The following is a 12431-nucleotide window of genomic DNA, read 5'->3' on the forward strand; positions in this document are numbered from 1 at the left end:
GGGCGGTTTAGGAGTTTAAATAAATGAATCATGAGAAAGCAAGCTTTGACCATACCTACTGGCAACAGAAGAAAGTTCAGCTAAAAATTTGAGAATGGAAAAAGCAGCAGAACTTCATTGTTCATAAAATCTGATATGAACTTTGGTCATCTTCTGACCTACCTGGTAGATGTCATTTTGGGCACTGTGAAAGATGCTTCAGAATGAAAGATGTATCTGCTTGTACTGTCTGCCATAGCAGCCACTGCCGCAGTCTGCAAATTCTCACAGTTTCTCCCTTCTGAAACATCTTTGGAAAAAATGGAAATAAACTTTCCTGTTTATTAACTGCACAAAGAATTAGGAATGCCTGTGATAAAATCATAATTCACAACAACAGTGAGCAATTAGCGAGCTGCAGTCCAAGTCTGAAACATGAATCTGTGTCTGCCAGATCTTGAAGCCTCCTAGAACAGAGAGGTATTGTTAACTATAGGCAGACTCTACTTATTACATTCCGTTCTAATTAAGCTAATAGTATAGCTCTGGGAATGTGCCAGTCTGAGCAGAAGAACGTACATATTCTTAACCGCCGTCAGCTCTGCTTGCAACGTAGTGGGTCAACTAACATCCTTGTAGTAGGGGTTCTGCAACATCTTCAAGAAAAAAGAGAGGCACCATCTTGCTTGTATATGTTCACAAAATACTAAGTTTCTATTCCGAAGTCAAAGAAACAAAAAAACCAAAACCTATTCCAGTGTGCTCCAGGTATTAAATATCACCCACACTTTGCACCTAGCAGCTGTGATCTCTGTGGAAGCAAAAGCACACAGGTTGCTGCTAAGGCATGTCCCCTTCAAAAAGAGAAGCGCAACAGCCTCAGAAGCCTGCCTCTTCAAACAAGTTATGAGAGAGGCCACATGGAAGCACCAAGGGATATAGCAGGCACACCTCTATAGGGAGAGAGATCTTGCGGGGGGTGCTGCTATCTATTGATGAAGCAAAAAGTTCTGCTTCAAGAACTAGCAGTGGGGAACAAGAGGTGCAGTAAAATGTATAAATGAAAGGAAGAAACTACCTGGAGAGGCAGTTTATTTGGTGCATCTAGAATGCAACCAGTGTTGTCAAACATGTGCTCACCAAACTAAAATATGATTTATTCTAAGGATATCTGCAAACTTTTCCTTTATATCTATAATCCCTAACAATTAATGCAAACACTGGATATACAGTTGCTTTTGAAACTGACTGTACCAGAACATACCTTTCCACTATTTACACTGGAACAATGCTGAACAAGTGTACACATCATACCCAACATTCATTTATACAGATGTCCCATTGAGTAATGGAATTTATCTCCAAGCATGACATATAGGATTATTTGAACTATGGAACAGTTTGGTTAGGTTACCAAAGCAATCTGCACCCATTGTTATATGCAAGCAGTCAATGCCTATGACATGAATTTAAATGGGACAACCATGCAACGAGGAACAGAGATTGAAAATGGTAACTTGTTTTCATAAGACACCTAATTCATGGTGTCTTGTGGTGGTATAAATCTGCTTTGCAAAATCTGTTTTGTTAGCAGTCTTAGTCCCTTCTCCAATCACTGGCTCTGTTCAGCCTGGAAAAAAGCAAATGCACACAGAAACCACAGCTCTCCACTGGGTAAGAAACCACAATGCAGTGCAGTGGCTGGTACAAGTCTGTGCAGAATTTCTCTTGCTCTCTTTGGCTGAACAGAGAGAGATGCACAAATTAGCAGCAAACCCAGATTATCCATGGTGCAATTACAACAGGGCCCTGCTGGCAAGAGGACCCAGTCTGAGCTTTCATTTTAAAAAAATGTAAATTGGCCTCATATTAAGGACGTTAGGGGGCAAAACTTGCAAACAGATGAACCAGCCTTGCTTTTCCTACCTTTTCAGTGCTTTTAGTTAAGTGAGTGAAGTCAGAGCTGTGACTGACAAGTCAATTTTTTTAACACCAGAATACATAAATCCTTGGGTCCTAAAGAGCAACTATTTCCCCCTTCCCTTTTGTTTCCTAGTCTCTCTCTATAGTTTGCCTAGGCCCAGCAGCAGCAGCCAATCTGATCAGAGAACACTATGCATATTTGTTATTACTATGGTGCAGCCTTATTTATCCTAAAGGTTTGGTTCTCTCTACCCCCCCGCCCGCCCACCTCCTAAAAAAGCAATCTAATAATTGAGGCGGTTTGGGGATAAGAAGAGATTTGTAGTGTTCTGTGTGAACAAAGTTAAGAGTTTGGCTAAATTTAATCTGAACAGGGTTAGACTTTGCACGTGGAGGTTTGTGTTTGACTTCTGCACAAAGGAACAATGGTGGGAAGTGGGTGGAAAAGAGGTAGCTGATTTTTAAAACATTTAAGGTTTTATTGCCGATTACGATTTGTCTTGTAACTGATCTTTCTAAGCCACTCTGGAAGACTGGGGGTATCCAAAATAAAAATACTGCTGCTTCAGAACAGAGGAATTTGCTTGGGTTCTTGAAGCAATGAGGTGTTTTCACAGGTGAGTAAAAAAAATAGACTCAACCAGACACAATATTTTTAACAAATATTTAAAAAATTTCTCCTACTGGGAGAAAGGGCAAGATATAAATCTAATAAATAAATAAATATTAAACAAACAAACACATGGGCAGGGGGGGAGTATTTCTGAATGTAACAGCAACCAGACTGGATGAAATCAAAAGGTCACCTAGTCTAGCTTCCCACAATGGCAGCCAGATGCATCAGGAAGCCCATAAGCAAGGTTTGAGGCCAATAACCTTTTCCGTTGTTTGTCTGTCCTCCCTGAGCATAATCAGAGGTAGAACGTATCCATCAACTGATATTTAGACCAGGTTGCCTCCAGGATCAAAGGCAGTCTACCCGTGAATAAGATGTTGTGGAGGCTAACAACAGAAAAGGTCTCACACCCTATTTTGTCTGATAAACTTTAAAAGGATGGGTAAGCCAGTGACCCACAACCCATGATATGCTGTGTCTCTACAACAATCACCAAAAACTGTAGACTTATTTATTTTGTCTTGATCTATAAAGAGTACATTTAAATTCAATGGGACTTACTCACATACTGGACATAAGGCTGTAGCCTCAATTTCCTCTTTGCTCCACATAGCTCAGAAGAGTTTAGAAAGACACACTGCCTTCACTTCCTGTTCCTATTTGAGAGCTGCCATTTGGGTGGCAGGACTATGACAGATATGGAAATCAAGTATCTCTATATGGGATACACCCCATCTATTTGGCACAGGTCACAAGGTTTCATCTGGAAACAGGGGAGTCAAATTATTTTAACTGAAACCTTTTGTTCTTTTCCTTTCACTTGCCTACAAATGAATGCCCTTTAAAAAGTAGGGAATTAATAGGGTAACCACTGTCTAACATGGCAGACAGAGCCATGATTCACCTGCCAAAAATACCTGGAACACAAGGGATATACATGTTCATTGTCTACCAGAGCCTCTGGCAAAGTGCATCTTTGCATCTGTTAGAAAAGGTGAGACAATGCTCAAAGCGGTATACAAGGTTCTATCACCTCCATTTGATTCTCACAAATCAACTGTTGGGTTGAGAGATATAACTGGCCCAAGGTCACGCAGTGAACTTCATGGATAAATGGAATGTGTTTTTCTAAATGTAGATATTGCCCTCAGAACTTACTTGTGCAGGCCCATCACCAACTGCAGTGCTGAGAGATTGTTTTCAAAAATGGCATGTATTAAAAATAACCGAGGGCAAGCATGCTGAATCAAAGACTGAATGCTCTGGTGCTGATGAGTGCAGAAACAAGTCTCCTGCACAGTGTAGATTTTGAGGGCATAGTCAATGACTTTGCAGCAGCAAAGGCAAGAAAAGGTCAATTGTAGGGAAAGGCTTCTGCTTTTAGAACTCATTGTCATTTCATCCAACGTTAAACTCATGCCCCCAGTTTTAATTTTTAAGCACCTATTTACAACATTTCTTTTTATTCTGGACTTTTGTAGTGTATATTTTGCCATTGTTTTATTATTGCTGTTTTATCAGTGGTTTTTCAGAATTGTACACCATTCAGATATGATTATGCATGTGTAGCTGTATAGAAATACATCTAATAAAATAAATACACATACTTAATTCAATAAGTTTTTTTTAAAAAATTCATGCATTCCTTTCTGGTGGAGAGGGTCCCTTTAGGGGAATTGCACCAGTGTCCGCAACCACCTTTATCTGCCCTTGGGTAGCAGTCATAGCAACGTGCTAGGTTTTCCTAGCTGGAAAAATGCTGCAGCTATCGCCAAACGCAGCCCAAATGTGGAGCAAACAAGTATTTGGAGACAAGAGTAGTAGAAAGCAGATAGATTTGGTATTCTGCTGTGTGCTTAGGGCAAACAGCTATCCATTGTAGGCAAGAGGCAAATTACACGACTAAATCAAATCTACAGGTTGTATCCAATGCTCTGCAATTGAACCACTCCTGTAGCAAGACTTCCCCTTCCCCTCCTCCCCTCCTGTGTCCCCAAAGTCTCTTTTGGAGGTCTCTCAACCCTCTAGAGCTGATATTTGAGGGTGTGCAGAGGGCAGGGCCTGCAGGAGAGAGGAGTTCCTTTCCGCAAGCAGAAGTCTCTTGTGCTAACGGAACAGGAACGTTGGATACCGCCCATTATAACACATTTCTCTGATTGTATCACTTTATCCAAATTAAATAGTGGCAGCACACGAGCCAAAATTCACATAAAAACTGCTGTAAATTCAAAGCTTATAATAAAGATTCAGAATGTGGAAATACAGCTGCATAAAGAAGATATATGTCCTGGCACCAGAATATACAAATTGAATGCTAGGTGCTTTTACTTAGCAGTCAGTTCTACTAATTTAAATGAAACTTGTTTCAATATAACGTGTTGGGATTTTGTGAGGTTTGGATCCAACTGTACCTTACCCTGAGAACTCGAAATATCCAGAAGTTGACCTTGGGGAATAATCACGTGTGCCATTCCTGGCTGAGCAGAAGGAATAACATGTAGTACTTGCCCATTTTCAAACTGGCTGGCAACAACCATCTTTGAAGGAAACAAATAAGTGTGTTGGTTGGTGTTATGAATTTGAACAATTGAACTAATTGTTACGTACAGCTGTCAAAACAGCTTGGTCACAATCATAATGATTTCTTTTGTCCCCCTGGGACACATAAAACGTATCCCATTATTATTATTAAAAGTCTTAGCTACCAAAAGACAGATTCTACAGAACAGGAGGAAAACAAGTCAATGGACAGATGGCAGGAAAATGTTAACTTACTTTTTTTTTTTTTACAAAATTGCAATAAGCTCTAGCATAATGCAAAATAAAAATCTCTATTGGACAAATATTCTTATTTTCCATAGCTTTTACCTCACCTACAAATTGTTGGAAGCAAGGATTTATTCTAGACTATTTTTAACTCTGTTTAGTGCATGCATGCATGCATCAGTTTTAAACCATTAGTTTAAGATTACATATCTTATGGGGAGACTAGAAACAGCTCTTGGACCCCGAACACTGATACAGACAGATAAAAATTTGATCAAATAATATCTGAGAGAGATACTATTATCTACAAATTACTGAAATAGGAAGACATTGACCAGATCACCTGCTATTATCATAATTCAAACATCAGCAAAGGTAATTCATCAGAAAATTAACAGATATAGAGAAAAGAAGGTAAAATAATATTTTATACCAGCTGAAAGGTGGGCTTCAAGTCAGTTTGACATTTTTCATCTATATTTTAGAGAAGAACCAGAAACCATTGCCAATTAGGTCTGAATTTAAGAACAGAAACTAGAGGTGTTGCTTACAAAATCCACGTATTGATGGGGAAAAATTGCCCTCTCCCTTCAATCTCACAGCTATTTCCCCTTAACACAGTAACTCAACAAAATTCACAATGCATTTATCTATCTGTGAAGTAGGGAAGTATAATTAATGTGTTTTAAGACTGTCAACCAATTACAACAATTTTCAGTTGATTCATTATTTGCCATTTAGTTAACACATATGTGCATATTACCAACATCTCAATGAAGGATTCCTTTTTGAAACACGTTGAAAGAAATTTAAGATAACTTATTTCAATAAGCTGCCATTGATAGTTAGAAAAAACACCATTGATTGTTATAAAGAAAAGGCAATCCTTAGAATTTTTTCATTCTAGTTTACAATAATATACCATAATAAAGTTTTAGCAACCAAACAAATGCGTCCTTACCTCACATCCGTATGACAATTAACTCATATTTAAAGTTGACCTCTGCCAACTAATCAAGTAAAGCTTTAGTCAATTAATCTAATGAAAAACTGAAACCAATGTTTGACATGTGTGGCCTTATGTGTTAAAGGCTAACAGGCACTCAATAACCTGCTACAAAGCAGAGAAGCAATTTATAGTTCGGTGACTATTATCCTAGCCAAGGGATAATTCTTCCACTCTGCGATGTGAAATGTATTCAATTGGGTGCACTCAGCTGTATTTACTCACCATGTGAGTACTGGACCCCTCTGAGGATTGCACTTCATAAAGAGAATGGCCACTCTGATGTACAAGATGAAACTCTTCTGGCGAAAAAGCAAGTGAGTGGGACAGCTGCATTTGTGCATTCAGTGATTGAGAAACTTCTTCCGAAACTGGTACTGTGATGGGCAGGACTGCTCGAGAAACATTCTGTCCAAAGGACAAGTCCTTCATTTCCACATATCCTAGATGCTGTCATAGGGAGTATTTTAAAATCTTTTCAATCATTTGTTCTGTAAAATTTTGGAACAGCAAATAATCCCTTGGCTTTCCAATTATAGGGTAAAAACAGTCCCAAACTAATCAAGTGACATCCAGTACGAAACACTAATACTACACCCATTGAATAACTGGAATTAAGCCTATTTATTTCAATGAGTTTACTTTGAATACAACTTAGCTGGATATAATCCCTATTTATTTTTATCAACCATCATATCCACTTATTAATAGGAATTAACATAAAGTTCAACATATAAATACTAGAGCTCTGTACATCTTAGGACTTGAAAACACATACAAAATAAAATACAGAGAAACAGTAACACATCTTCAATAGTACAGATAACATGGCTGGATCATGTTGTAGGGAAAGCCTGTATAAATAAGACAGCATTAAACATGTGAACATAGTATCATTGATGCTTACTGGACGTCCAAAGGGAGGAAATTTCATAAAATAGTACAGCAGTGCTAGAAGCTGTGCTCCAGGTGGTCCTGGAGCAAACTCCTGTGGCATAAGCAAGTGACTCTCCAGAAGACTGCATTGACCAGACAGGAACATACAGAATAACGTGAGCTAGAACAAGAAACTAGTACTTCCCTTTACCTTCATGACAAATAACAAAAATGTTTGTTTTGCCTTAAGCAAATCCACCAGAGTTAAGACCAGGGCTGTAGAGTTGGTGTGTCAAACCTTCGACTCCCTCCTCTATTTTTCTACTGTCTGACTCAGACTCCTTCATAAATGGCAAATGTATATTAATAAATTAATATTAATATTAAAATATTAATTTTATTTTGCAAGTACTCTTGGATGAAACAGATTATCTTGACCCATCCCAGTCTGGGTTCAGGCATGGTTATGGGACTGAATCGGCCTTGGTTGCCCTGATGGATGACCTTTATCGGGAGAAGGACAGGGGGAGTGCGACCCTGTTATTCTTACTTGATCTCTCAGCAGCTTTTGATACCATTGACCATGGTATCCTTCTGGGGCGACTTGGTGAGAAGGGTATTGGAGGAACTGTTTTACAGTGGTTCCGATCCTATCTCCAGGGTCGCTCTCAGAGAATAGCATTGGGTGATTGTCTTTTGGCCCCCTGGCAGTTGTGCTTTGGAGTGGCGCAGGGTACCATCTTGTCCCCCATGCTGTTTAACATCTATATGAAGCCCTTGGGAGCAGTCATCAGGAGATTTGGGGCAAGGTGTCAGCAGTATGCTGACGATACCAAGCTCTATTTCTCCATAACATCTGAACTGGGAGAGGCCATGCAAGCCCTGGACCGTTGCCTGGACTCGGTGGTGGGCTGGATGAGGGCCAATAAACTGAGCCTGAATCCTAACAAGATGGAGGCACTGTGGGTTGGTGGATCCCGAGTTTGGATAATTGGTCAGTTGCCTGCTTTGGATGGGGTTGTACACCCTCTGAAAGAGCAGGTCCATAGTCTGGGGGTGCTCCTAGATCCATCTTTGTTGCTAGAGGCCCAGATGACCTTAGTGGCTAGGAGTGCCTTTTACCACCTTTGGCTGGTGAGACAGCTGTGGCCGTTTCTGGACCAAGATAGCCTAACCACTGTTGTCCACACACTGCTAACCTCCAGGCTGCATTACTGTAATGCGCTCTATGTGGGGCTGCCCTTGAGGTTGGTCCAGAAGCTGCAGCTGGTGCAAAATGTGGTGGCGAGACTGCTCACTGGGGCAGGATATCGCCAACATGTCACCCCGCTGCTGAAAGAATTGTACTGGCTGCCCATTTGCTACCAGGCAAGTTCAAGGTTCTAGTTTTGGTGTACAAAGCCCTATACAGCTTGGGACCAGGATACCTGAAAGACCATCTTACCCCTTATATACCCAGTCGATCACTGCACTCTGCAGGTGAGGGCCTCCTGCAGATACCATCTTATCAGGAGGTTCGTTCTGCACAATATAGGAAATGGACCTTTAGTGTGGCGGCACCTACTCTGTGGAACTCCCTCCCCTTAAATATTAGGCAAGCTTATCTCTGCTATCTTTTCGGCGCCTTTTGAAGACTTTCCTCTTTCAACAAGCCTTTTAAGTTGAGACCTATCCCAGTCTGTGTCTCTGTTAGAATTGTTTTTAATATGTTTTCTTTAATAATGTTTTTTAACCCTTTTTAAAAAAGATGTTCTTAAATCTTTTTTAAAAATGTTTTAAACGTTGTTTTGTTTTAACGTATTTTAAGGTCTTTTTATAATGTTTTAAAATGTTTTTAGCGTTTCTGTTTGCCGCCCTGGGCTCCTGCTGGGAGGAAGATGATGATGGACTGCCTTCAAGTCGATTCCGACTTATGGGAACCCTATGAATAGGGTTTTCATGGTAAGTGGTATTCAGAGGGGGTTTACCATTGCCTTCCTCTGAGGCTGAGAGGCAGTGACTGGCCCAAGGTCACCCAGCGAGCTTCATGGCTGTGTGGGGATTCGAACCCTGGTTTCCCAGGTCGTAGTCCAACACCTTAACCACTACACCACACTGGCTCTCGCTGGGAGGAAGGGCAGGATATAAATCAAATAAAAAATAAATAAATTTTGAAGCCGGAGTCAGTACATTTCTACCGACTCCACTCTAAATTGCTTCCAACTCCACGACTCTGACTTCACAGTCTATTCCAATTTGTATTTCAGTTTTGTAGGTATATAAGGCTAGTGGTTTATTTCAATACAAAATGCCAGTTTTCATTTTATTCCAATAACTTCTAATCAAGGATTACAAAATTAAAATGACTGAACATGAAGTACATTGGCTTAAATAACTATGCCAGGATTAGAAACTAATGTTAATTAAAGAAAAGGAGGCTGTTGAATATTTTTATACTCAAATACACTTTGCACCTGAAGAAATCTGAGAAAGCGCAATGGAAGTCAAAATGCTTTAAGGGAAATGGGTAAACCTTGCTAAAAGGACAACAAATTCATGACTGATCTTTTACCTGGAATACTTGGTCACCAGTTTCCACCTCTTCAGTATTATTAGAGTTGACCAAGAAGTCACTGGCTCTCTCCATGCTGTTTTCATGATCAACTCCATTTTCTTCCATTACAACACAGACTAAAAAAAGAAGCATTTAGAATCTGAACCCTGGTATCCTGCCAGAGTGCATTCTAGTGACATCCTACATTTCACCTTTTATATTTTCCAAGTAGATTTCACATTTGAGACCAGTACCTATTTCACTTAAAATTAGTGGTTAAGATTGCGATCCTATACCCACTCACGAGACACTAAACTCCACTGAATTCAGTGGGATTTATTTTTTAGTAGACTTCTAAAGGGTTGCGCTGTAAACCCTCCTTGGCTTTCCTAAGGGTAAAATAATATTCTTCCTTCACAGAACAGAATATTCTGACATAATTAATCAGGTTCATATAAGTAGAATCTAAGTTAACCCTATGACGGACAACAGATGGCAAAAAAGCACTCCCCAGAAGCATAAGAACTTCCATTGCTTTAAATTTTCAGTCCTTGGGGGTTGCTGAGATAAATGTGTAAGAAAGATCCCCCCCAAAAAACAAATATCCAATAAAAACAAGTAAAAAGCCAAAATTGTTGTCTTTTTCCAATACCTAGATTGCTAGTTCAATAGGGCAAGCTTTCTAAAAAGCTGATTAAGTGGTCAAATGTCAACTTTATTCTTCTTAAACAGATCCAGCAAGCTAGTCACATCTATAAACAACATTTTGTAATATTCTCGTGTAAAACATTGTTAAGATCCACAACTGTGGCTTGGCATCTGTCAGGTTAATGAAAATTATATGTAAATGCCTACGAAATATTGCCCCCTGTGAATTAATAGCTAGTTTATAAAGATTAGGGTTTGCTCAATTATACAAAACCAATCAACTGAACCAAGGAAATAAAGTATATAGTCAAGTTACTCTCTATTAAAAGGGTATTTCATGTAGCTAGGATTGTTTTATAAATGTCAGAATTTTGAAAGATCAAATCAGCAGATTTAGATGGGAAAACTTAGGGAGAATATGCTTGCAAACTAGAACTGAAATAGGATAAACAATAAAAATTGTCACAGAATTTTAGAACTTCAGCCATTATCACTCATCTTGAACAGATGCACACCACCACTTTCCTTTTTTACTTTTCTTTCCTATTGTAAGTTTTGAGTTGTAGCCCAATCCTCCAAAAATGCCACACAGGAAGAATCCTGAATGCACTTTGACTTACATAGGAAAATGTAAGCATTCCAAGACGTTGTGCAACAATAATGGACACATTTAAGACACCCAACTACATTTTAAATGGGAGCTCCTGACTGCAGAAAATGGGGATTTTGAAGCAAGTCAGACAATCCATCTTGGCCAGGACAGCACTTTACCTTCAGTCATTTCCTATTTGTGACAAATATTTGTTTATGTGTGTGGCATACATGCCTGCCTGCAAGTCAGCACCATTGGTTTATTGAGAAACAACACAAACGGCCAGTAATAACTCAATAGCTTTACTAGAACCAACTGAAAATCTTTCACACACACAAACTCAAGTTAATATTTGAGTTTCAGGAAACTCAACAGGCTGAGTATTATTTTTTTTTAAAAAAATGAGATTAGACTGGGGAAGAAGAGCTGCAACCGCCTTAAGAAGGGGATCAAGTTAAGCCCCTTGGAAACCAATTAACAGTGTAAAGTTTTTACTAGCGACTAATAAAATGTAAGGACTAACAATGAACAGTCCAATCACCACGTATGCTTACAAAATAAAAATGAACTCGCACTATGTACAATTGGGCCCTATATCCCCAGGAAAGCATCCATAGGATTGCATCTTGTACGAGACATCGGATAACATAACGCAAATTTGTATTTAAAAAAAACTCGTCGCTGAGGCTCTCCGCAACGATAGCGGGAGGCACGTTAAACCTTCTGGCCGCCCTCGCTGTTTTAAGGGGCTAAGGAGGAAGAAAGGGAGAAACGAGCGGCGTTTTTCTCCATCAAGTCGCGCTTTGGTCCACTCGTCCCGTCCCTCAATGTACAGAGTTTGGGTGGGGCTGTCCCTCCGCCAGGCACCCTGGAGCAGCAGCATTTGCCAGGCGGCTCCTTCTTCCCCACCTAACTCGTATAATGTAATAGCTTTATTAGAACCAACTGAAAGTCTCTCTCTCTCTCTCTCTCACTCACACAGACAGGGAGGAAGCCCGAACCCCTCCCCCTCACTCGGGAGGTCTTGGCAAAAAAAACCCCCACAGTTGGTTCCCTGGCGGAGGGGGGTGGGAAGGGGCAGCCCAGGGCGCTCGGCTCTCCCTCCGTCGCGTCATTCGTCTGCCGCGCGCCCAAGCCTCGCTAAAGGAAGCTGAAGGGACGGGGAGAAGAAAATTGAGAACGAGTTCACTCAACCTCGCCTTCGCTGTGGCAGGCACCACCATGGAGACCGCGCGGCCACCTCTAAAGCGCAGGCGCAGCAGCAGCCTCCCTCTCCCCCCCCATTCAGCGAAGGGTTTTTCAAATGGGCACCAACGGGTCGCCGTAGAACCCGGAAGTGCTGTAGTGTCCGTGTTTTTACAAAGAAAGTCGGATTGCGTGTTAAGTGTGAATGCGTTTTACAGCTTTTGCATGCATTTCTCAGTTTTCCAGAGCGTACGTTTGACACCCACTGAAATCAGTGGGCTTCGGCGTGCCTAATTCTGCGGAAGTT

General features: G+C 40.5%; 1 protein-coding gene across 7 annotated transcripts in view; it reads right to left on the minus strand.

Annotated features, from left to right (window-relative positions):
• The window catches only part of CARF (calcium responsive transcription factor), a 56346-nt gene that overhangs the window by 43313 nt on the left and 602 nt on the right, over positions 1-12431 (minus strand). For 2 of the 7 annotated variants that reach the window (XM_061607945.1, XM_061607941.1), the window contains exons 1-5: positions 12134-12264; positions 9718-9836; positions 6516-6740; positions 4935-5055; positions 163-289 (exon numbers count right to left, since the gene is read on the minus strand). In XM_061607945.1, the coding sequence (XP_061463929.1) occupies positions 163-289; positions 4935-5055; positions 6516-6740; positions 9718-9825 (581 nt within the window). In that variant the 5' untranslated portion in view covers positions 9826-9836; positions 12134-12264. The other 5 variants (XM_061607947.1, XM_061607946.1, XM_061607942.1 and 2 more) reach the window with 4 other exon arrangements.

Source organism: Rhineura floridana, chromosome 2 (assembly GCF_030035675.1).
Source record: "Rhineura floridana isolate rRhiFlo1 chromosome 2, rRhiFlo1.hap2, whole genome shotgun sequence".
NCBI lineage: Eukaryota > Metazoa > Chordata > Lepidosauria > Squamata > Rhineuridae > Rhineura > Rhineura floridana.